Raw genomic sequence first — 26,825 nt, 5'->3', positions numbered from 1 at the left:
TGTCAAAGTTAGAAAGAAATTTGGACCTAACTTTTTGAAGTAAAATTTCCAGTTCATTAACTAGTATATTTACAAATACACAGGAAATTCTTGCTGTGCTTAAAAATGAGGCATGACTAATCAGAGGCTGAGGAGAGTGGTAAATTTTGTTTTCCAAACAAACTGGATGCATCCTAGCTGTGTCTGCTCCACTGGTGGTGTGGTTTTACAATGACCTTCTTTACTTCATTTCCCAAATTGAGATGTTTCTTTTTTCTAAAGCTACAGCTACATTACATGTGTTTCAGTGTAATAGCAGCATAATTGAAGACTGTCAACTAGTTGGCAACCCTTTCTCTAGTATCACAGCTTTTGTTTTTAGAGGTCATCTCGTGAATTTTTCGGTTGCACAGCGGTAGCCGTGTTGCAGTAAGTGGAGTCACATCTGAGTGTAACTGGAGGCAATGGGCCTGTATGCTTTTTGAGCTAAGGTAGCACATAAGGTAAGGAAGAGAGTATTACTTGAAGCAAACACCAGGTCATCACAGAGGAAGTTAACAGCAGATCTGTAGATCTTTACATTTTTGGCAAGGAGGTGGAATCTCGTGGTCGTGGACCAGATGCGATTGATTGTCAGGTGCTGCATCCATCATTAGTCTGTGCTGTGATACTGGCAGGTTGTGTTTGCTGGCTGCTGCCTTCTGAGGCAGAAAAGCAGCATGCAAGGCCACAGCCAGACGCATGGCTGCAAGTTACTAGTGCCCATGCATGAGGTCTGACCATGCAGGATTACTACTAGTTAGCATCTACATGTTTTTCTTCAAACAGGTTTGACTTGAACTCTAACAGAATAATGCCCTATAATTTAATAGCTGCAATTGTGGAAATGGAAAGTAAATTTGATAGCCTGTAACTGAAGAATATAAATTAAATTGTTTTCAGCTCTGAAATTGCATTTTGAGTGACTTCATGGAAAGTTAAGGGCTGAATGAGCTGGCTGCTGAGCTGATTAAACATCAGGGAGGCACTGCAGGAGCATGAGACTAAAGAGTACCAGGGTTTCGTGCCAGCAATGCCAGGGTAATAGGTGAAGGTGCATACTGATCATTTGGGATCATGTTGCAATAGCCTGGGCCCATGGAGCTTTGTGGTAGAGGAGGGAAGGCAGAGATTATTCAAAGGATAGGCAAAGGCTGCCGTTGTGTGATAGTATGTCTGATTTTCTGTTCCAGTAAATGTTTTCTGTACAATGAAGGAATGATTACACAGAGGAGTGAAGTCTCTCCTGTCTTTAAAATGTGGGACAATGAGGGATTTGTGCCACTCTGGGACATAATCATCTCGGTCTGAAACAAGGTTATACCAGGAAGGTTGTGTAGACCTGGCATTTGTGCTGACTCTTCTAGAATACGCTTGAAATGATAATATTTCTTGTGCATTGGTGTGCTGAGACTCAGCCATTTCAAGCATGAAGAAAAACGCAGTTTAGAAGGTTAGCGTTTCTTCACCAAGTAAGTAGGCACTTTCATTATTTTTTTCATATTCAAAGAAACTTGTAAGGTGACAAAATGCAGAATGGCAGTCTTGCAAACTTGTCATGGTAATTTATATAGTCCAGATACAAAACATACTCTGTCATGCGGACCATAGCACGCACCTCTTTAAAGCAGAAAAGAATTATTTGCCACTGGCTAGTGGATAACTGGGATTGTGCGAGATCCAGGCCAGGTGCAGTGTCCATGAGATAGGAGCATGCTTTTCCAGTGGCCTCCATGGGAAGCTGAGAGTGTGCTGACATGAAATGACCTGACATGTTACTGTAGAAAGGGCATTGTGGGAGCGTGTATGTTTGCATAATAGTGTGTCTTGGTTGGGTTTGAGAGGACTGCAAAAAGCTTGCTGCTTGAGGTGAGATGACTTAATCTCACTTCTGTGCCCTGCACCACATTGTGGACTCGCCTCTTTCCCCCACTCCCCTTAAGGTAGGGGCAGGAGGAGGGTGCTTTTTGGTTTTTGAGCTCAACATGGGAAAAGTTTCCTTTGTTAACTACCAGTATAGTCATTCTGCGGCATGATAATTATATGCTGTAGTTCTATCCTTATCTACTAAACCAGTTTGTTCAACTCATTGTCTCCTGAGATCCTTTTCTATAGCAAGAAATGTAGTTTGGTAGGCTAGTAGCTGTCTTTAGACTTTGTTAATACGTGCCCACTGTTGAAAATGGAGTAGCTGAACGGACTGTGTCTTTGGCAGTGACAGCTCAGGTTTTTATAGGTTGAATGCCTGAGTCAGCAGGATCCCAGCTGCAGTTTACAGTAACGAGGGAGGATCGTAACAGTGAAGGTAGGATCATGAGTGTTTGTATTGACAGAGAAATAAACTGGAAGCGTGTTCACCAGAGCACTGCAATGTCTATTGCTTCTCTCAAAGGTGTGATGCTTCTAGATTCTCCAGGAACACAGCAGAGGAGGAAGTGACAGAAGTGATAAATGTGACCAGGAGGTCTTGCTGTTCAGTGTGAGAAATCTGTCAGCATCTAGAATGAATGTCCAATTTTCTGCACCAGTATATTGTTGCTTTTAAGGTGAAAAATGTGAGCGCGTAAGAAAAAGCTGAGACTGTCATTGAATGTAGCCTTTTTTAGCAAAGATTTCCCTGCATTTATTAAAATTATTTTCATAATTTCTCTGTAAAGGTATTTCCTTTCCAGAATGGCTGCAGCTTCTGGTGGTTTGCCAGTACTTCTGTGAATCAATAATCAGAGGATACCCAATATCCTTTTAAGTTAGTGGCTCCAAATGAGACTATAATGTAATCCAAGGGCATCTTTCGGAGTAGGAGTGTGCAGATCCTCAGCTACAGGGAGCAAAGTTCTAGGTTTCTCTTTAGGTATGTAAATAAAAGCAGATACGTAAGTTTAAGGTTTGAGGTTTTTCTACTGTTTCCTGTAATTAAGAAAATGAGATAATAGAAACTGTCTTATGCAGTGCCTGCTATAGAGGGGGTTCCACATTGATCTACTTTTAGATAAAACTATTAATGCAAGGTTTCTCTCTGATACTCTTAAACCTATATATTACGGTTGGCTAATGCTTCACAATTTCTCATGTGACTACCTTTATAACACTGTGATAAAGCAGTGGTATCTATAGAATTGCTATTGTTTGCAGTGATAGCTCCAAACCTCTTTGTAGTTCTGAGTGTCTCGTAGTTATTTCACTCAGCTATAAGTGCCAATGAACCTCAGTGTCTCACAGTGAAAGTGATGCATCTTGAAAACCAGCAGCAAACTTAATTCTTGGTTTTGCAAGTAGTTTGCATCTGCTGTTCTTCACATAGTCTGTGACCAGGCCAAATCTGAAAAGTGGCATTATGGGAAGAGTTGTAGGTAGCGGAGATGAATCTTCAGGGCAGGAGAGGAGGGTGGACTTTCAGATAGAAAACAGTTTGGGCTGGAGGGAAAGCAGGGGGGTATGGACAGGATGAGGTTGGCCTGGCCAACCTCCTTCGAGGTTGTCAAAGGAAGGCTCTGAAAGGCTGTTTTACTGGGTGCTGGATTTTTATTTATGGGAGAGGGCCTGTGAAGAGTGATTGTCAAAATACAGGGTCGCCACAGAGGAACTCTGACGGGATTGGAAGTACTGGGAAAATACCTAAGTGGGAAGGATGAGAGTTGGTATTGTGGGTGGCAATAAGAAGACCTATCAGTTTCAGCATGGTGCCTTAGGCCTGGTTGGATTAGGAGTTGATGACTATGAGGGGAAGGAGCAGCCCTCAACTCGCTGGCAGTCGGGGTCAGTGACACACCACTGCGGATCTTTGCCTTTCTCATGGCTCCCACTGTCCCCTCCTCAACCGCTTCTCCTTGAAGTTCACTGGAGAAGAAAACAGTGGCAGCAGCAAGGGCTGCTAAGGGTAAGTTGGCTGCTAAGCCCAACTCGATGAAGGAAGAGGCTGTGAAGGACTAGTCAGAGCTGCTGAGCCAAGCCTGGTCCTCCCGTGCCTTTCCACCATGGGGAGTCATAATGGTACTAGTCTTGTAATGACAGCTGGGTAACTGAAGAAACGGGAGCATCATTGTGTGCCAAAAATCCCAAAGGAAGTTTGTTCTAGCAGCAGCCTCTTAAACCTCACACTTCTCAAATTCAAAAGCAGCTATAGGACTAAGTGCATTATTAGTGTAATTTAGTGTGGTTCTAAGGACGAGTCTTAATATGGGATAGTGTGTAGCATTGCAGCTGTTACAATTTCTGTGCATGTTCTGATACTGAAGTTGCAGCCTGAGGTGTGGCTGTAACCAAAGCAACTGTGTTAGGTTGCTGCGCCCACTACCTAGCCATACTCTGAAAAACTTTCTGCCTAAACCAAAAATAAATCAAGCAATTGCTAAGTAACCATTGCAGAGTTCCCTGGGATTTCCCTCTGATTAGTTCAGCTAGTAGCATGAACAGTTCATGTGTGGAGGTTAGCTCAACTTTAGATCTTGATTGTCTCTAGCAGTTGTCCATTTTTAGGGCCCTCAGAACCCTTGGTAAATAAAATTACACTCTAAAAATTGGAAATACGATAGAAAGTGTATGCTCATTGGAAAATCCGTTAGGAGCCATATATCTGTAGATTTTGCTTAAACAAGGTTTTTGCTTTCCTTCATGATTTTGTTTACTCAGCCTGTATTTCAAACATTAATGTTCTGAGTGAGAGAGCTAGTAATATCACATGTTGCACCAGGTTAACTGTTCAGCAGGAGGAGGAAAAAACCCTGATCAAGTGCAATAGCTGAAAATAAATATGTATATCATGTTAAATTAATTTAAAAAACCAAGCCAAAACCTTTAGTTTTCCATCTTTTTTTTATGTTTTAATGACAGCTGTATTTTTCATCACCTGTAGTACATATAAAATATTGTGCTCCAATTGTTTTTATGCCCAGGAATACAATTTCTGCATTTGAGTGTCTTTCTCACTGTTATCAATAACATTATAGATTTGTCTAAATTCAGCAAGTTAAAACAAGGTTGAAAACTATGTTTCATACCACTAGCTGCAGGGGGCATAAAATTACGGTAATTTGTGGATTTACTATTGTCAGTCATGTTCAAGAGTTTTTTCCAGTGGAAATTTATCATGTGCCTGGCACTGAACATACTACAAAGCTGCAAGGCGTTTTTCTAATACATAAGCACTGAGAAATTCCCTATCAAGTAAATAAAGCTAAAAATATTCATTCACCTTTCTTTTGCCTTGCTTTTAGAAGGGACAAACCCGAAGCAAGTGTGTCCAAAACGTTTGGCAGTGCTGAGCTCTGCTGTAATCAGACAGAGCACTTTTCTAGGTAACAATAATACTTGGCCAAAATGCTTTTTTACATGACTACTAGTAGGAGTTGTGGGGAAGGCAGGGAAGCAGGTACAGCATGTGATGCAAACAGCCAGAGTCACTGTGCGCAGAATTACTGCGGGACTGGTGGGATGGTGCTGGCTTTTTGACTGTTCCTGCTGGCCTGAAATGCCCCTGTGGCTCCATGGGGGGTGGCAACCCGTGCCCGTACTGGTAGGAATTACAAGCCAAAAGGTTTTTGTCATTGTATTAAGGGGATGCTAAAAAAGCAGAAAAGTTGTTGGTGCTCTGCCTTTCTCAGCCAAGATCAAAGTCTCTTGGGGTAATGGCTACCACAGGTTTGATCTCTGACTTACCCACCTGGAAATCCAATGACTGCCTTGTGTAACATAACATCGTGAAGCTGGTGGCAGCTACTTAGGGCAGCACATGTCGTATTTTTCAAAGTTTTCAGTTTGTGCAGCACATTTTGCTGTTACCTGGTTTGGAACTCCATTTTTTGGCTTTGTGCCTTTCTACAATTAGTTGAAGCACTGCCACAAGGTGATTAGCTATTTTTAACTATGAGTAGTAGAAGATTGGGGTGTTTGTTGAAAAGCAGTCATTAAGATAATACTCGGTTCTTCTAGGGCACTCTCCTCAGCATCGTGACTTGCATCACGAGAAGGAAGATGTTTACTTGTGTCAAGGAGGAGCTGCTGGTGGAGACTAGACTTGCATAGCAGTGGGGCTGCTTTTTTTTTGCTTTTTTTTTCCTGACTTTCTTGGTGAAACATGAAGTCTTTTTATTTTGAAAAAGTTTCTGTTGTTGTTTCCTAAACTCTTCGCCAAGCGCCCAGTAAATGAAAGTGAGCAAAGGTACTGTCTTGAGGAATGATGATGTTAACTGTTAACTAGTATGGTTATGTATTTGTTGTGTGGCACTGGGAATTTATTGAAAATTACATGCTCTGTGCATTTTGCATTTGACTATTTGTGAACATTCATAGACTTCCAATTGCTATGCATTTGCTTGAAAATTCAGTACTGAAGTAGTAGATGACTGTTTTGTGGGCTAATTTGCTTGTGTACAAAATACAAATTATTTTTGAGGCAAGTGGCATTGTTTGTTTACTCACCATATGGGTTCTGGCCAGTACTTTAACATTTATGCCTCTAAACCCACTTATTAAACATGAAAAATTAAGGTGAGGCAGAAACAGTACTGAGATATGCTAGGAATCTTAGCAAAATCTGATTAGATGCTTAAAAAGGAGCAAAAGACCGAAATGTCTTGTTGATGGCGGATGCTGGTACTGGAGCCATGATGTGAAGGTTGAGGGGGTCTGTTAAGTTGCAGTTTTTTAGCACTGGAAGCATTAAAAATATCTAATTGTGACCATGAAAGCAAAATAATGCCAACAAAATTTGCAATTCCACACAACTGTAAGTTTGATTTAATGACAAAGATCAACAAACAGTTTTATAATTCATTATATAAATTGGAAACAGCACTTTTATAATTATGGATCTGAAAAAAATTTGAGCTATCATAGTGTGGTGGGATAACCCTTGCTGGACACCATGTGCCCCCCAAAGCCGTTTTATCACCACCACCACCACCCCCAGCTGGACAGGGGAAAGAAAGTATAACAAAGGGCTTGTGGGTCGAGATAAGGACAGGGAGAGATCACTCAGCAATTACCGTCACAGGCAAAACAGACTCAACTTGGGGAAATTAATTTAGTTTATTACCAGTCAAACCAGAGTAGGGTAATAAGAAAATAAAACCAAATCTCAGAACAACTTCCCTCCACTCCTCCCTTCTTCCTGGGCACAACTTTACTCCCAGATTCTCTACCTACCGCCGCCAGCACCACAGGGGGACGGGGAATGGGGGTTGGGGTCAGTTCACCACACGTTGTCTCTGCCGTTCCTTACTCCTCAGGGGCAGGACTTATCACACTCTTCCCCTGCTCCAGCGTGGGGTCCCACCCATGGGAGACAGTCCTCCATGAACTTCTCCAATGTGGGTCCTTCCCACGGGCTGCAGTTCTTCACGAACTGCTCTAGCATGGGTCCCTTCCACGGTGTTCAGTCCTTCAGGAGCACACTGCTCCAGTGTGGGTCCCCCACAGGGTCACAGGTCCTGCCAGAAAACCTGCTCCGTGGGCTCCTCTCTCCACAGATCTGCAGGTCCTGCCAGCAGCCTGCTCCAGCGTGGGGTTCCCATGGGGTCACAGCCTCCTTCGGGCACCCACCTGCTCCGGCGTGGGATCCTCCATGGGCTGCAGGTGGATATCTGCTCCACCGTGGACCTCTGTGGACTGCAGGGGGACAGCCTGCCTCACCAGGGTCTTCCCCACGGGCTGCGGGGGAGTCTCTGCTCCGGTGCCTGGAGCATCTCCTCCCCCTCCTTCTGCACTGACCTGGGGGTCTGCAGGGTTTTTTCTCTCGCATGTTCCCACTCCTCTCTCCTGCCTGCAATCGCTTAGGTGTTTGGTTTTTGCCCCCTTCTTAAGTCTGTTCTCCCAGAGGCACCACCACTGTTGCTGATGGGCTCGGCCTTGGCCAGCAGTGGGTCTGTCTTGGAGCTGTCTGGCATTGGCTCTGTAGGACACAGGGGAAGCTTCTAGCAGCTTCTCGCAGAAGCCACCCCTTGTAGCCCCCCGCTACCAAAACCTTGCCACGCAAACCCAGTACACATAGGCAGTACAACTGTGTGTGTATATACATATATACATAATCTATTCATGCAGATACCTCTACATATACATGTTAATATGAACACATGCACATATAGATATGCTTTTTAAAGCTCATAAACTCTGAAAAGGGTTAAGTGGTTTTAAAATTACCTCAACCTGCTGCTTAAACATTGTTGCCTTAATTAATAGCTGCTAACATATGAAGGGCTTGTCTTGGCTTTTGGAGTATAAAAAAAAAAAGCAGCATGTCACAGAGCTCCATGTACACTGTTTCTTGTCTACTGCCATTAAAATTAGTCATTGTGGCTAAAACCTGAAAGGTTTGTTATTTCTGGTACAAGTGGACATACCAACGCCTGCAATTTCTTACCTTTGAGTCTCTTTGCGTAATGTATTGTCCGTGATTTTTTTTTTAAAAGGAATTTCATGGTTTGGTTTTTTGGTTTTTTTTTTTTAATTAAAAGGGATGGTTATTGATACTTGTTACTTATTTAGCATTTCTGAATGCATTTTGCAATGAACAAATATGGGATGAAACTTTCAACAGCTACTTACTAATTTAGCTTAGCCATAGTGAAAGCTAGTCCTTTCCAAACAATGAGTTAAAAGTATTTTGGAGGACTGCCACTACCCACGAGCCAATATGCAAAGCAGTGTTTCTATAATCCATTTTCCAGTGCTAAAAAAGTTTGTCCCATTTGCCAAGTGGAAAGAATGCATAAACTTGGAGTGGAGGTTGGGGAAGAACTTCCCACCTCTCCTTGTACTAAACACTTTAAGTAATAAATTTTTCTTACCTGTTCCTTTACAGATAAGACACCACCTCTAGTACATAGAGGTGTTGCAACAACACACAGTTCTGTTGTCCACACAGTACTTTACAGTATCCATGTAACCAACACAGAATTTTTTTTTTTAATCTAAATTTGGTGAATTTTCCTTACAAATATCGTCATTGCCTATATTTGACATTCCCATTCCCAGATTTGTGTTTGTATGCAGACCGAAACCCCATAGCCTGTTGCAGTTAGGTCACGCACTGCGCCATTCAAGCAGCAGTTTGGCACAGCTTCAAAACTCTGCAACCGATTAAACGTGGTGCCATTTCAAAACCAGTTTTGCACTGACTTGGTTGCCTGCAGTAGTAGGGACCATGACTTACAGCTGAGGAGATCTTTTCCAAATCTGGCCAGGGAGGATACAGGAGAGCAAAGACAGTAGTGGGTGAATCCTTGGGACAGCGGCATTGTTGGACTGGCGGGCAGCGCTCTGTGCGAATGGCAGGCCTGCCTTACTACAGTGCTTACGTCCATAACAAACTAAGTGTTGTCATGTGTGGAACGGACAGTATGATGTGTTTTGGGCAGTGTCTTGCTTGTGATCTTTAGTCTCTATATTGAGATTGTTGCGGGCTGCTGTAACTTTGGTGGTACGGGGAGTGCAGGCAGGAGGGCACACTGAGCTGCTGCTGACACAAGGGAGTCTAAGGAAAAGGAACGGCTACTCTGAAACTTGGAAAGCATAGCTGTGATGAAATTAAATTATAACATTTAGCCTTGGTTAGAACCCCCGGGAAGATTTCTCTTCCCTCGCTAACCACTTGTTTTTGCAGCAGCAGCTCTTGCTGTGGAAATGTGAAACCTTTTCTGCACAAAACTAACACGAAGTAGGACGTGAACGTAGAGGCCAAAGCATACAGCGTGACCTTCACTGGCCAAGAGGTGCGTAATTCCCTTTAAACTTGTACTATTTTTCAACTCCCGGTAGTGTGAGTGGGGCAAGTTGTGTGTCATCCACCCACTCATCCCTGTGCTCTTCCCTGTACACAGCTCCACAGCGTGCTTTTGTCAGGCAGGAACGCTAATTGCTGGTATTTCAAGGCTCCTATCTTCTTATTGCTAAAGCCTGTAACAATAATCACAGCCTATATTCCCCATCTCTAGGCATCAAGGAAACAAGATATGATCATAGGCAGTGTGCTAATGTAATTGTAGTATATAGAATATGAGCTTTTTCTATGTAAACACAGGCCTGGCCACATCCTATGATAGCTCTTCCTACACTCCATACGATGGCTGTTCCTAGGCTCACCGCTCAAGTCCCCATTATGTATACATCTACCCTTGTCATAACACCACCTCTGAAACACTCACACCGTTTGGTCCTGCTGCATAATGTTAAGAGGGTGGAATTTTAAATTGAAAAAGGCTGTTTAAGTAATGTCAGCAGCCTGACTAATTTCACAAAAGGAAGGAAATTCAAAGTTAAGGCTATGGTATATTCTTATCTAGATGCCTGAAGATTTCTGTGCATGACAATATGCCCCTAAAATTCAGAGCTGTCCCTTATGTCTTTAATTTCTCCCATTGTGTCTCTCCTTTTTTTATTAAACATCAAAGTGAATTCACAACAGAGAGTCAGCCTAGAATTTAATCCTCTAAATACCTTGAAAATAGAGGTTTAGACTAGAAGTACCAATATATACCCTTAAAACTTCAGTGTAATATAAAAGAGATTCTAATCATAACAGATCATTACAAAGAAGAGTAAACCACTTTAAAAAAATTAAGTGTCTTAAATATAATAAAAAGGAATAATTAAGAATCAAACAGGAAGCTGCTATTCTGACAATTTAATGATGCTGAATTGGACAGAAAGAATTGGCTTTGCCATTAAAAGGCAATGAAAATCTGATAATTTCAAAATGGCACTAGCATCAGATCGAGTGGTTTTTTTTTTTTTTTAAATCAAATGCAGCAGCACCAGAAAGAAATGGTAGAATTCACCTTAGAAGAACCTTAGAGTGTTTTGGATTTCTACTGCTGCCCGGGGCTGAAGCTGTTATTTTAACAGACCTGCTTAACTTCTTTAGACTAGGGTCTTCCTGGGAATCTATTACCACATGGAATCTGTGGAAAGTAATGTGGCAGTCCTAATTGCCAAATAGAATAATAAAATACCGATGTTCTTTCATTCTTATTTCTTAAAAAAAAAAAGGGGGGGGGGCAACTTACGTAACAATATCAGGGGTGTTATAGCCAATTATAGAAGGGGTTTTCCACTGTGTGCAACATGTAAATGAAAGTTGAGTAGGTGATGTGCTTTGGGTCTCTGTATATAAGCACAGAGATCTGCATCCAAACATTTAAAATCAATCAAGGTAATCTTATAAAATGCTCACAACAACTATACACCTAATTTGCACGTGCACTTACCATGACTGTGTGTGAATTATAGCCGTTTATTTACCGACTCATTTTCTGATCCTTTCTGTCTTAAGGCTGAGCGTAACTAGGTGCACAATTACAAGCTTTTTGTAATTGCATCATTAAATTTTTAATTACTGGAGAGGCAGGTTGGTGTTTTCTACCTGAGAATCTTAGGAACCAAACTTGGCGAATTGCTATGATTTGTATTGCCACAGAGAGAGATGTGAATAATAACGATCAATAGGTATGTGTTTATACTGTAGAAATAATCCAAGAAGGTGAGACAATTTTAGCTGTTACAAGAAATCGTCTATGCAGTGAGTAAATACCTATTCGGGGCATCAACAGCATCTAACTGGAACACAAAGGCAAGGCCTTAAACGACGTAAGCGATTAGAAACAGCACAGAACAGTTAACAGTTGTGTTTTCCATCCTCGCACGTTCTCCCGGAGCATCAGCGAAATCTTCTGCGTTGCTTTCCTCTACGCCGCTCGCCTGAGCGCCGAATGTCGTACGCGCTACAGAAAGTAGCGCCCGGGGTGCGCTGATGCTGTTCTCTCGGAGCTCTCCGCGTTAAGACGTGTTCGAACGCCGTGGACTAGAGCACCAGCTGCTGCGAAGTGGGACGGGGCCTTTGACACCGGTGGCCCATAGCTCAGAACACGTCAAGGCGTGGAGGACTCCTAAGCGCCCGGTCACCTAGAGAAGCCGCAGGTCAGACGGCCGCCCCGGCCGCCAGCCCGACCCCAGGCCGGAGCCCGCTCGCCGGCAGGCTCCGCGGCGGAGGGCGGCCGCCTTCCCACTGCCGGTGTTCTGCTGCCATCCTGTGGCGGGCCGGGCCGGCCTCGCCCGCCCCCCCCCGCCCGCAGCAGGTACCGGCTCTCCCCGGGCGGCTGCCGCGGTGGCCGCAAACAGGCCCGTGGGCTTTCCCGGGCCTCTTGCGAGGGACGCCGTAACCTGCTGCCCCCTCGGCGAGGTTTGCTGTTACCAGTCTTGGTTGGATTTCTGCTTGATGAACCTCAGAGGTAAGTAGTACAAGAGCAGGAAGCTGCAGACGATACCCGCCAGGACGAGGTAGCTTACGTAGAGAGGGTGGGAGTCCAGGTCCAGAGCCTGGGTGACCTGTAACCGCGGAAGACGCAACATTAGGAACCGACACGAGATTTTCATGCTGGATCTGGGAAGCCTGTTTTACGTGTGAGCTTCCCTGGCCCCTGCCGCCCTTCCCCGTGGTTTCCAGCTGGATGTGACTTTCAGAGCGGTTTGACGGCTGGTTACAGCTACGCTATGTCTAGTGGCTGCGGAATTTCAGGGGAAGACAGTTCGGCTTCTGAACAATTTCAGCAAGCACGTAGTTGGGGCTTGTGTAGAAATACTGGCCCTTCATTCTTTTCTTTTTTTTTTTTTTTTTTTTTTTTATTTTTTACCTTCCACTAAAAAGAAAGGCATAAAAGGAGTGACATCTGTAGGGACAAATTTAAAATATACCACGTGTAACGTGACTTCACGTACTGATTTAGTGCTTGCCAGATTTGAGGCCTACAAAATCTACTTAAATATGATGGGCATATAAATGGCATTCTAATTGGTTATCAAATGTTTGTAACAATTTTTATTAGTGACTTACAAGTTTCCCTGGTATTTGAAAAGTAGTATTTCCAACAGTCATTTCATATGTGAGGTCAGTGAACTGAATTTGCATCATGCCTTGAAAATTCCATCTGAGAAAAGAGACTTTAGAAACCCAAAATGGAACTGGAAAAAAAAAAATGGCAGAAAGAAAGAAATTGATACACATACACAAAACTTGAGACCTCAAAAACTGCTGTGTTGCTGCCAAATACAGCATGTTTTTTTCTAATTTCTTGGCAAACAAAGGCTGTAAATGTATAACAGTTTATTATTGGACAAAATGGCAGATATACTTCATATTTTTATGTGGAGACGGAAAATTAGGAGAGCGCTAATATCCATGTCTGTCAAATAAGTCTCACTAGAGCTCAATCTTCATCTACTGAATAGAATTCTTTTTATTGAAAAATTTAGCAAACACGTAAGAATTGAGCCTTTTACTAGTGCTTTTTTGACCAGACTTCTTGTTACCTCATTTTCAGATGGAGAAACTGATGTAAAATGAATGACCTGACTCCACCGTCACCACCCAAGAAGATAATTGCAAAGGTAGGAATAAAGGTGAGTTTTCCTGCACAGGACACACTCAGCCTCACAAAAACCAGTTGCTGATGAAAGCCATCGACGTTTCAGTTCAGAGAAATGGTGGGAGCTTTGCCTTACCTGTCCAGAGGTTTTCTAGGCTTATCACAAAACCACCACTCAGGTAGAATGATGTGAAAAGGACGTTGCCGAAGAAGGCTGAAAGCTGTAACGTCGGTAACAGTGCTGCCACCCAAAGTGCCATCGCGCGGGCACTGTAGACAGCCAGCCACACCAAGAGGAAGTTCAGCAGGAAATGTTCTGGTTCAGGAATGAGGTTTGCCAGCCAGTAGATGGGAACCCCATAAATTATAACAAAAGCACAGTGTTCTGGGAGCTCCCCCAAAATCTGTTTAGGGAAGAAAAAAAAAAAACCCCCAGCAGAGGTTAAGTCAAATGAGAATTACAAAACCACCTGAGATGCACCTTAATGTACTTATGGACTGTTTATTAAAACTACAGCAAATGCTTCCTTAGAATGCAATCATCTCCCTGTTTGGTGTTGTCAGTGACATGCAAAACCAATCCACAACAGAAATTGAAATCTTCACTAATTTTTTCTCCAGTTGTGATAATTCCTATAACTAATTATTAAATTGAGAGGATTCTTGTTACAGATTAGACGTCTTGTTTTGTTAACAGTTTTGGCAGCTTCTGAGAATTTAGGAAACTTTCCCTGAGAACTGGTGTGCTTGATAACAGTAACACTGTTACTGACTCATGGCAACAGTATGTTTTGTCCAAATTTGGTTGAACCTAGTGTGAGATCAGCTTTGAGACAAATTTGGCTGTTGGTCACTTCCCCACTTTGTCCCAAAGGCAGGCCAGTTAGTAACTACTAAACTCGTTGTAAAACAAAAACATGCTTAGAATTTTCTCAAATATCTGAAGATACGTATAGAGAGTATTATGATTAATTCTTCCAAAGAGGGTTGCTACTATCTTCTAATACTAAGGTTGTAACAAATTACATCGATTTCTCTATGAATAATGTGCAATCTTTGTGACACAATGCAAAGAATATTTTTCTCTGGCAACCACTAATAAGCATTTAAAATTTTGTGCAGAAATGGAAACCTAAATTACAGATGCCATGGCAGGCAGAACTCATCTAACGGTGGCAACATCACAAAGAAGGGATTATTCTAAACCCTTGTGAAAAAAAGAATGTGGGGTTTTTTTTTTAAAGTTCTAAATTTATTTCCAGAAACGCTGGCTCTATATGCACTTAATACAATTGTTTGCCTCTGACCAGTACAGACCCAAACAACTACTGGAAATATCACAGTTAGCATTTTGCCATGGTTGTTTTACCTTTGCTTCAGCATTTAATAGGAATATTTTGTTTTACAGATCAAGACATGTAATCAAACTTTCAAAGATGCTTCAATGAATAAAATATGCAGGTATGTAAAACTGTCTAAACCCTCAAATCTGAGTTTGAGATTTCTCAAATTTTGGACAAACAACCCAGTGAGAGATTCTTCCTTGGCTTTTCTGGGGTTGGATCTCAGCCGTGATTTATGGCAACAGATCTAAAGTAGTGTGAGGTTTAACCCATTAATGCCAAGGAAGCAAGAATGATAGCCTTAGCTGGCAGACACAAAAGAACAAAATCTGATACGAATGTGATCATTTATGCAACAAGGCTTTGGTTGGTTTGTGTTTTTTAATGTTAAAGCCAGCTGTTTTATTTTCTGGCAACAAAATCAATTACCTTAGCAAAGAAGTATGGACTAACAGAGTACATTCCATCTTCCAAGTCATGATAAAGCATAGCTCTTTCTGAATGACCTGCAGGGTAGGAACGAACAGGTTGGTTTCTTCCTAGGGTTGCATTAATAAGTATAATATTTTCATTGATTTAGGAATTTTCTGATTTTGATTGCTTGTAACATTTACAAGAAAACTGACACTTACATTTGGCAATAACATCCAAAATCACTGTGAATGGGATTAGTGCACCTATCATGTACAACAGTGCTGTCGTGTCACGAATAGAGAGTCTGGTTTTGTCATGGCCATAGTACAAAAATCCAATTAATAATGACATGAGAAGGGCCTCAAATCCATGGATTAATAATGTTGAAAGATCTCTGAAGTCATTGGAGACTTGACGACTAGGAAAACAGCAACATTGACCATAAGGTATAGTACTTACTGATGCCAGTTATATTCAGACACATTGCCCCAAATGCTCTGCTAAAATCAGTTTGTGGAACTTGCCGACTTTGAGTAGGATGGGAGGTGGGCTGTCTGATTCTGTAAAGGATTTTACCTAATCAAAGCTATTGGGTGTCTGTAGCTGCCTAGTATTTCAGGTCTGAAATGCTGAAAGCTTGAAGGAAGGCAGTGGGGGTGGGACAGTCTGATTTCAGAGACGTAGAAGCAATTACTTCAGTTATAGAAGTCTCTCTGTTAAGGACCTGTAGCGTATGCTAGTAACGGCTGATGCTCATAGTGATGTTCTACATGTATTAATTCAGTTGATCATGTTTCTTTTGAGTACATAAGCATGAAACCCAACTACAATACTTACCTGTGCTGGCTATAATCAGTGAAGCCTACCATGCGGCTGCCTGGGCTTGCTGAGGGTTGAGTCACCACACTTCAGCATGGGTGTCAGGATGGCAGTACCCAAAACTGGGATGCACAGTTCCAGAGCCTGGAGGCTTCTGCTGCTCCTTAAAGCTGCAGGCTCCCAGAGATGTGAGCTGGAGCTGACTGTGTCTGGAAGGAGCCCTGGGGCAGAAAGGTGGGGCTGTGCATCTGGCTGCCGTCCTGCTCAGGGGGCTGGGGTGAGCTGGTATAGCAACACCTCTGCTCTGTGACTTGCTCAGGCCTAGTGCTAGCTCTGCACTTTCAGCATGTACTCAGTTCTCATTTTGTGCTTCTTTCTTATGCTTTAAAATACAAACGGGCATGATAAATAACTGTTTATGCTAGAGATAAGGTTACCTTAATAATACAGTGAACTGCTTTAAGGCTCCTGGTAACTGATCACTTGAATGGTGGGGCATGTTGATAGCCTCTTCTGAATTTAAATGGGACCTGCCCAAAAGAAAAGAGAAAAAAAATCAAGATTAGCACAGGCTGTAGCTGTTATTCCAGATATGCTGTACAACACTCTTTTCTTTACCTTTGCTTGCTGAATGTGGTTGCAACATTGTCTCCGTCAGTAACTTTCCATAAGAAATCATCAAAATCTTTGACTTTTTCTAGGAACAAGTTGGCAAGAGTATTTGCTCTTTTTCGGCTTTCCATCTCCTTTTCTGCAGTCTGTTTATTGATACTGGTCAAATCAACTGCAAGACATTATTTGACATGAGCCCATGTTCTACAGATGTGATAACTTTATGATGTGTTTAGAATCAGAGATTTCATCATGAACAGACAGTACGACCTGTGGGCATGCATTAGCTACAACAGTTAAAACTTTATCAGTTACTTTAGATAATTAGAGAAGAACAGATTGTTAATGTGTATTTTGTCTTGGGAGATGTTTTTACCCAGTCATTCAATGAATCACTGAGAGATTTCATAATTGCTTATTATAATATTTTAAACTACTATTTCAGATTTTTCTAAAATTAATAGTGGCTTGAGAGGAGTGCTGAGAATAAACAGTTTGAATTTCCTTCCTGGCATGTAGGCATTTACAGTCTGTTATGTGACTTTGCCTTAAATCACATGGTTTTTTCTCCATCTGCAAAATGCTAGGTTTTGTTTTGGTTTTTTTTTTATATCTTACAAAGGTGCCATAAACTTTACCTGATACTGAGAAAGCCCAAGAAGATTTTATCTATGGACAACATAGTAGCAGCAACAATAGTTCACTTAGCATTATTTTTTTTACTTAACAAAATTATTTTTTTTAATCTAAACTTATAATAGTATTTTCTAACGCTGACCTTTAGTATAGAGTTACAACACATGACTTTTGCAAATGCTTTCTGAGAGAACTATCACTGCACATTTCGTAACTCCTTACATTGGGCTGATCATCTCTGTTTGGACACTTCAGTAGGAGCCCATCAGAACTGAGCTGCAATCTGTCCTACCTCTTCCCTTCTGCCATGGTCTCCTGTTTCTCTATCAGACACACAGCCAGCATTTGTGCATTTCCATCAGGTGCTCCTTCTTGCTGTGGCATCCTCTAATATCCTGTCCTGTTTCCACCTTCCTGTTGCCCATATTTCTCTTCTCTTCCTATGGGTACTGACTCTGTGCACACCGTTAAATGATCTTCCACCTTCCTTTCTCATCCCTCCCAGCCTCCATGTCATAGGGGTTTGTCTCTGTTACCACAGGCTGTAGCTACAAGTTTCCCCAGGACTGCCTCATATTCTCCGTTCCCATACGGGGCTACTGCAAGCCTTCCTCAAGGCTGCACTTGGCTGAGGACTGCTCTAAACCATGGTGGTGACAAAGGTCTTTTTGCAGGGCTTGACACTGAGGGTAACTTCTGTTTATCTCTGCACAGCTGATACTGCCTGCCACATAGGCACAGCCGAAGAGGTTACTCCAGAGCATTGCAGTTGGTGTCTGTACAAGGTTTCCTAGCCAACTTGAGTGCAAAGACCTAAGGGCTGGAACTGAATCAACCTCTGTGGTAAGAGACTACTGCCATTAGAGTAACAGGGCCAGGTTCCCTTCGCATGTTGCAAAAAACAGAAGAATGGATTTGGAAGCATGTAGTTAACTTTGAGAAAAGAAATAAAAGGATTGTCGTTCTGGGTTTGGCTTTTTTCTCTTCCAGTGTGCTCTGTTGGGCAGCACTCCTCTTTCCCATTTACTGTTCCAGGTGTGTATTATTCCTCACCCTTGGAAACTAGCTTTCTGTGTTTCTTGATTCAGAAGTCAGAGAACTGGCTACAGAAAGCAATTGATCAGTTCCTCCCAATGACGGTAAAAGTTTAACCAGCTAAAACATGGGAATAAGTGTGCTAAGCATGTGGAAAAGTTGCTACACCTGGCAGGGTTAGAAGGAGGATTATTTAAAATTGATTCTGTCCATACCTCTTGTTTTTGTTACATTTCCTGTACTGACAAGTAAGGGTCTTATTAAAAACTGAACTTGCTGCAGTATTGATTTGAGTCAGTTATAAGGCATTTCTAAGACAGTTATGGTCAATAAAAATCAATGTTAGCTGATACACTTATGAAAGCGAACAATTTCCAGTAACCTTTTTTTATGGCAGTGCTTGATACTAACCATAGAAATCTGCAGGATTGCTGTACTTTGGGCAGGGATAGCCGAGTTCTGTGAAATACTGGACCATGTCTCTAGCTGTTCCAGAATAGACAGTGACTCCAGAAGTCATCAGAAGAACTAAATCAAACAGTTGGAAGATATCTGACCGGGGCTGATGAAGTGAAAGAAGAACTAATCTGTTTCCTCTGGCCAGTCTGGATAATGTTATCACAAGGTTATGTGCAGTAAAACTGTCCAGTCCAGATGTGGGTTCATCAAGTATGAGTATTCCTGCCAAAGACAATAAGTGGAAAGCAGCATGTTTGATTTGGAAAATATGTTCTAAGTGAAATGGTGCTAGTGCATGAAATCTCACTGATAGATTCCTTTTTTTTTTTTAAAGTCCAAAGTATATTTCATACCAGCATCACGTAATATTCAACAATGGCAATTTCTTCCACTATCTTACTGAACATGATGACTAAGAGTAATTATTTTAAATCTTATCTTGCTCTCACTGGAAACAAGAATTTATTTTTATTTTTCATTGGGATACAGATTTAGGTGCCTTATTAAATTTAAATTCTTCTCTGCAGTTTTGCACTGCCTGTACAAATATCAGGTACATGAATATTAATTAATACAATAGTCCTAGTTTTGTATCCTGCCTACTGAAATATTTTAACCTAAATGCTCGATATTTAAACCTCTTGCATTATTCATGTGCAAATACTTATATAGTATTAATTTAGACAGCTCCTCCTCCTCCCAACCTGTGCTCTATTTTGCACCTATTTGCACATATATATGAAAAGATATGTGTATGTTTGGATTTGTTTGTTTGTTTTGCAATGGGTTGTTACAAACTTGAAAGTGTTTTATTACTTTGCAGTGTTTGTGTTGTTACAGAACTTAATGGCCTCAATCAGCGCAAGGCAATGTCTGTACACAGACATGGTTTCTGTGCTGAGGGGTATAACATGTTTGAAATGTAAAGAAAGCTTTACATGTTTCTCCTAGAACTAATTATTTTTTTACTTCAGTACTAGCACATCTACTCCTGAGCATCACTTCTTACAAAAAAGACTTCAGCTTGCCCCACAGTTAAAAAATACAACTTTATACAAGTAAAAAATTCTCAGATCCACTTCCCAGTGGAAGTGCTGATGGGAAATTTTGCTCAACAGGAGGCTCAGCGAAGTTTAGTAGTGCTTTTGATATATAAGAGCAGATGGGGGATTCAGTCCTGCAAAATCAACTGCAGATTTAGCCTCATGTTTGCTTCTACTGAAGACGATGAAAGTTTCTAGTTCACCTGTGGCATGAGCCAGCCACGTCAGTGAGTTGCACAAGACCACAATGACTGACTATTCAGCCAAGAAAATGACCTTCCCTGTTAACATTACACATGTAAATGGGCTGGGTTGGAGGGAAGGAAAACAATTCTCCATGTTATAATAGGCCAGCAGCCTTCCAAAGTAACTTGTGGCATGCAGTCAGATAAAAAACAAACCTCATGCTGATATGCACAAACCAGAGCACTGCTTTGAGGGTGACTTCAGGTGACTTTCAGTAGTCTGTGTGATGGTGGTTTTAGAGAGCAGTGGGTGAAGGCTCCCAGGGGAGCTCTACCTGGCTCTGTCACTGCTTTTCCACTGGCAAAGGTGACAGAAGCAAATGTGGGCTGGCTGCTAAAACACTCCATTTACAGAATCATTACTGTAATAATTACAGTATTATCTGTGATCAGCACTGATTTCAATTTAAGCAAACACCCAGTCACTGTGTCTAATTTTTGCTAGGGAGAGGTAACCTCTGGCAGAGGGTGGTGCAAGACCTGTTAAGTGTCCTAAGTATGAACTCCTCTAGCTGCCCCAGGAGCAACTGTGTGCATGACTCTTCCCTGAAAGCTCCTGTCTTCATTTACTGCCCCATTTTCCCCCAGTGGCCTATGGTCGACACAAGGAAGGTGTCCGGGTTTTGCTTACCCGGGTTCCAGAGCAGCTGCACACCGATGCTCACTCTCCGCCTCTCACCTCCCGAAACGCCACGGAGGTACTCATTCCCTACCCTGGTGTTTGCACACTGACACAAGCGTAGTTCTGCTATAACATCTTCTACCTGGGGGGATCCAAAGGGTAACAGAGATAAAGCAAGAGTTTCTTTGCACATTCATGCATAGATAAAGCTGAAAATATGATTAATGTGGTTAAAATTCATCTGGATATTTCAATGCTACCTGATCAAGAGACACTTGAAAACAATTCTTGGTTTTAGAGATAACATTAAAAAAGACTCAGCAATCAGCAATTCAGTTCTTCTTTCAGCCTCTTTAATGCTTTCTCTAGATTGTCATTTCTTTACGAGCTTTGGAACAATTGCTGGTTTCTATCTTGAAAGAAGAAAAAGGTTTATAATTCATAATCTACATTAAAAAATGCCAGATTAGCTGTTCTGACTCCAAACACACAGGATCTCTTGGATAATTCCTGTCAGACACATTTTTGACAACTTTATTTTTTTCCAACAGCTTAATTACCCTTTTTTTCCTTTGTGAGTCTGAAAAAAACTTTGGAAGGCGCAGTTTGGCAACGAACAATAGTGTTTCTCTGACAGTCAGGTGGGGGAGCAGTCGGTCATCCTGCCGCACATGTGCTATGCATTTCTTAACAAGCTGGGGAGTGCTGGGTTTGTTGTTGATCGTGATTTGACCAGACTTGATTTTGCCTCCATGATCACGGCAGGTTATCACATCAAGCAAGGATGTCTTTCCACCAGCTAGATAGAAAAATAAAAATTGAAAATTAAATTAATTTCCAAGGGATCATTTTGAAAAGTGATTTAGTCACAGACAGAGGATAGAAGTTTTTGTTCTTTAACGTCTTTTCCCCAACCTTTCCTGAAGCTTTTCCAAAGCCACAGAGACAGAATGGTCTTGAAAGAAAATACTGACTACAAGCTCACATTCAGGAAATCTTTCTCCTCTGGAAGGGATTACGTGGCTTTAACCTTTGTCATTTCTCAGCAGAATTGGGTAGTTTGGTGTTGAGGAAAGCTCCATGAACTCAAGAAGCAAGATTGTCTTCTTGTTACCTCTTTCATTTTTGAAACATAGGTGAAAGGTGGTGTCCCGCGCTGGTTGCAGGGCTGGGATCTAAATGCTCGGCAAGAGCTTGCTTTGTGGAGGGAATTGTGAATTCAGAAATGGCAGCTGGAACAGCTGCATGACTAAGGCTCTGAATAATTATACAGACAACAAGAATCTTAATCATGATTGAAATAAAAATTATTATGACTTAAATAAGACAAAAAGTCATTTAAATAATTAAGAAAAGCTGGCTCATACTCTGAGGTAAGAAAAGTAAAACAATGAAAACACCACCTGATTTGGAATTAAATAGCAAATGAATTTTTCTTTTTTGCTGTATGATACTGTATGTAAACACACAGAGCTCTCTTATTATGATAAGATGTCATTTATTTCTAGTCTCCCAGTTGAAAGATTAACTCCACGCTTGTTTCTTAATATATACATTTTTAAAAAGAAACCCATCCATCTGTAAACTACATATTGCTCTATTTAAGAGTGACATATTGATTGCCATTGACAATGTGAAACCCATCAACAGTTTAATCCATTTTACTAAGGCATTTGATGAAATAGATGATAAACAGCTTTTAAAAATAGTTTGACTAGTTTGCTGAAGGGGGTTTGTGCTCAGTGTGTGTTACCTTACAAAGGTGCTATATCTGTAACTCAATATGTTATTTCATCACAAGCTTTTCCTTTTATTATCAGGAGAATCTCTAAGGTACAACTTCAATTACATTAAGGATATGTGCTAAGAAAAAATTCCCATGGCAATGGGGAAGACAAACCTCTTTTGTAGAAATAAAGTTAAAACTTCTTTGGTAAATATGCCTTGCCTTTGAGAGAGAGCATCTTCACTGAATCACTGAGCTAACCTGATGTAGGAGTCTAGTGAAGACACAGCATGGGGGTTTTTACCTCCAAAGTATGAGTACTTTTTACTTCAGTTTGACAGGTCACACATCTGCTTCTTGTACCCCTAGATGAGCTTAGACTCAACTAACCACATGGGGTAAAGGCCATCTCTCCATTAGTCAACCTCACCCTGGAGAAGATTAAACCAGTTCCACCAGAAAATGAAAGAAAAAAAAAAGATGTAAGAAAGCAGAGACCCATTTTAAAGCCAAACTGTCCTGGTTTCAGCTTTAAAACAGAAGAGGAACTGTCTTTTTTTTCCTCTGTAAGTTTCTCTTAATTAATCCAAATGAGGTATTTTATCCTGTTAGAATTGTTACAATCTGAAGGAAATTCCGGCTTATGGCTATGCATAGTTGCCACTGATCTTTCTTACGGGGTCTGGCCTCATTTGTCTGCTATGTTACTGGGTGAGGTCTGCAATTGGCCTGTTCTGAATCTGAGCCATGAAGCTGATTCTTGTCCAGCAGAGCTGGGACTGCAGGCTACAGTTATAACAATACCCCATTACACCTCAGGAAACAAATAGCAAATGTGTACAAGTCTTAACAAAATTGGTTTTGAAAAGAAATTTTAATCCCCCCCAGTATCATTTTTTGTTTCCTCATACATTTTAAATAATGTATTTAAATGACACATTTCCAATAGTTGTTTCTCAGCTAGATTTTGCCATTCATAAGACTGCAGAGTATTGCTCTTGGCTGTGTACATTTTACCGGAGAGTTGGTCAAATAATGAAATTTGGTTGCTCTTACCAGTGCTTCCTATAATAGCTAGCATCTGACCACTTTGAACTTTTAAATTCAGATTCTGGATTATTGACATGTGAGAATGGGGATCTGATGTCCAGGTCCAGGGCATTTTCATCTGCGCAAGATTTTCATACCAGGGAATCTGGGATGCCGTGTTAACCTAACGAAGAAAGAAACAAGTCCCTTCCATTCAAACAATAAACTCTTTAGTAATACATACCTTCAAAGTTATGATGTTACAAGCAGAGAATATATTAAAATAATACTGTTAATTTTCAGAAATACATGGAAGAAAGTTCTTTTACAGCCAAGTACGGTTTTCATGCTTTGCTTCTGTCCTGGTTTCAGCTGGGATAGAGTTAACTGTCTTCCTAGTAGCTGGTACAGTGCTATTTTTGAGTTCAGTATGTGAAGAATGTTGATAACACTGATGTTTTCAGTTGTTGCTCAGTAGTGTTTAGACTATAGTCAAGGATTTTTCAGCTTCTCATGCCCAGCCAGGGCACCTGACCCAAACTGGCCAACAGTGTATTCCATACCATGTGACGTCCCATCTAGTTTAGGAACTGGGAAGTGGGGGGCAGGGAATCGCCGCTCGGGGACTGGCTGGGTGTCAGTCGGCAGGTGGTGAGCCATTGCCCTGTGCATCATTTGTACATTCCAATCCTTTTATTACTACTGTTGTCATTTTTTTAGTGGTATCATTATTAGTTTCTTCTTTTCTGTTCTATTAAACGGTTCTTATCTCAACCCAGGAGTTTTACTTCTTTTCCTGATTTTCTCCCCCATCCCACTGGATGGGGGGGGAGTGAGTGAGCGGCTGCGTGGTGCTTAGTTGCTGGCTGGGGTTAAACCATGACAGCTTCTTATTCTGTTAATCACTAAAGCTGTCTCTGTCCTCTGGTGATTTATTGCTATTGTAAATTTCAAATGTTTAAAATTTTTAATATAATTTGAAATTACACAAAACTGAAAATTGTGAAATCCACTTCAGATGCCATGGTGGCACAAAGGGACATGAAAAATTTCACTGGTTCCCTGAAATCCTCCTTGTTAGTCATCTTCTCTTTGTCTCCTTCTACATACCCATTCTTGCCAGCAGGGGCTCCCACCATCCCTAGCTGGACAGAAAGTCCCTCTGCCCCAGCCCTCAGAGGAATAATTTCACTCAACACGGAGAAAAACCAGACCCTAGAAACAGATTTCTCCTGTCTTATCCCCTAGCTTTACTAGATATATTTACAATGGAGGGTTTAGCCTGCTGTCAATATTGCAGTCAAGAGCATGATTCTGCTCACCAGACTTCTGTATATTTGACTGTGCAACAGTCATGTGAACTTTGTGTTTGAACTTCAAATTTGTTTGGCATTTAAAATGGCTTGCATATAGAAACAAGCATTGCTGGATATGCTTCCTGATGAAGGGAGGTATATAAATTACAACTTTTACCTCGTAGTTGAGTTCTTTGACCTCGAGAACGTTTGATTTTCCGCTGTATGTGAAATACAGGCTGTTATCTTCTTCAGAGCAAAAAATAGTATCCTGGGCCTTGGTCTGGAAAAGTTATTAGGTTAATTACAATACCTAAAGTTCTGTTGAAGTTTGAGTTCAGAAAAGGCGAAGCACAAAGGGAAATATATTTTATGGAATATAACAGTACTGTTGGTGAGTTACTGTAGTGCAAAAGTCTGACGGGTTCAGATAAGTTATCTGTTAATCAGTGTGAAATGTACTTTGTTCTAGCGGCATGTATGAGGGCCAAACATGCTGTGCTATGCTCTTCTATTTGCTTTCAGTTTAAATGGGATCGCTTTCAAAATGGAGATAAATGTTATGCCACTACAAAGAGATTGGACTCTATTTCTGGTTTTGAGGGAAAAAAGTACTGCTTCAGCAGTGTTAGTCTACTGGATCAAAATGGTGCATATTGAAAGTCATAAGTTATGGCAGCTAAAAATTAAAGTTTACTTGAAGTATGTTCGTTATTGAATTCCACAGAGACTCATTAACTTGGAGGCTTTACGAACAAGTAGGTGTGCAACCACTAGTACAGACTCTTTTCTCCTCTTTTGTTTCTTAAATTCACAGTTTGTCAAGTGGAACTTAGTGTTCTGAGATTTCAGTTAAAGTAACAGAGTCTCTAATTGGCTTGGTTAACCTTTTGCATACAGCTGCAATTAAGAACTCTTTGCTGAGGCAGCTTTCTGGCTTTGGGTTTAATTCTGTGTGCATGCCAGTAGTTTTTACTCCAGACAGCCATATCTCTCCCACAGCCTTGTGCCTTTCTTACGAGTCAGACTCATATCCTAGCCAAGGCAAATGTACCTGTTCCCTGTACAGCAGACCCTATCTTGCCTGTGGTATCTTTGGAAGATGGTAACCACAACCTTTGTGCGCACATGCTACCCTCACAGCAAACAAGGCTGATTAATCTTTTCAGTGTAGATACGCAGCGGAAAGCACCGTGACACCAAGCAGCCTGAAAAGCCACCCTCCAAGCTCCCCTCCTGCCAAAGCACTCCGTGTTCTTGCTTACATTGAACTTAATTTTTAAAAAAATAGGTGGTCCCCAGCAAATGTGAGGAGGGGGTTTTACAGCCTGAAAGCATGTCCTAGAAAAGCGAGTTCCAGCCGTGCTCAAGGACTTTCTGCTCCATCCATGTGTTTGAAGATCCCCTCCCTCGGCCCCACCACCATGGCACCTGAGCGCAGCTTGGGTGGCAACAGCCTTGTCCCCAGTGCGCTCTTGTGGGCACAAGAACTCTTTCTTGCTCCTCGTTTCAGAGCTGAAGGAGATAAGGGCTTGCTGCCTGAGAAAGCCTGGTCAGCAGGCTGGCCATTCACATCTCCCAGCTCCTGGGCAAGAGCTGTAGCTGTGGGATGACTGAGCCCGTCGGGTCCCTCCCCGCTCCCCACAGGTCTCACTCACCAGTAAGCCCTCACATGCTGCCTGGCTCCAGCCAGCACAGTCCAGAGGGACATTTTCAGTGGCTTCCTTCATGCTGGCAGTGGAAGGCCTCCCTCCCTGTGGTGGTTTGACTATTGGCTCTTCGAAAACTGTGGCAATCCTTCTCTTCTTGGTTTTGAGGTCAGCCCTTTCCAGGCACCTTCACTGCAGCACCGTTTCTCATGGCGCGCTGTGCCTCTGTGGCTGGCATGACCCTGTGGACAGGGAGATATTCCTTTCTTCTGGGACAGTAACAGCTCGGGCTAAAGGTACATCAGATAGTGGCTTCAGCTAATCGCCTACAGTTGTTCTCGGGAAGAAGGAAGAACTGAGAGCCCCTCTGTTTTCTTTTAGGTGCTTCCCCGGTGGCGACTGCTGAGGGGCACTGACCTGCTCTGACCCGGGGACAGTGGGGAGCTGCCCCTGCCCAGTGCGGGGGGAGGCACGGTGGTGGCAGTGTCAGGCGCCTGGCCAACAGCGTGAGGGAGGGTGCCTGTG

General features: G+C 41.9%; 1 protein-coding gene across 1 annotated transcript; it reads right to left on the bottom strand.

Moving 5' to 3' along the window:
- Positions 1–12,198: 12,198 nt before the first annotated feature.
- On the bottom strand, positions 12,199–26,515 carry ABCG8 (ATP-binding cassette, sub-family G (WHITE), member 8). The gene is made up of 13 exons (XM_010576468.1): positions 26,331–26,515; positions 24,830–24,934; positions 23,384–23,540; positions 21,162–21,400; positions 20,611–20,743; positions 18,644–18,913; positions 16,568–16,733; positions 16,387–16,479; positions 15,349–15,548; positions 15,146–15,222; positions 13,510–13,777; positions 12,842–12,969; positions 12,199–12,336 (listed from the first exon to the last, which is right to left on the bottom strand). The coding sequence occupies exons 1-13, from the start codon at positions 26,379–26,381 to the stop codon at positions 12,199–12,201; spliced, it is 2,025 nt and encodes a 674-aa protein (XP_010574770.1). The 5' UTR covers positions 26,382–26,515.
- Between the last annotated feature and the right edge of the window lie 310 nt (positions 26,516–26,825).

Source organism: Haliaeetus leucocephalus, unplaced genomic scaffold (genome assembly GCF_000737465.1).
Source record: "Haliaeetus leucocephalus isolate CR32 unplaced genomic scaffold, Haliaeetus_leucocephalus-4.0 Scaffold526, whole genome shotgun sequence".
NCBI lineage: Eukaryota > Metazoa > Chordata > Aves > Accipitriformes > Accipitridae > Haliaeetus > Haliaeetus leucocephalus.
Note: the sequence above shows the minus strand (reverse complement) of the source record. Positions and strands in the feature narration are given on the sequence as shown.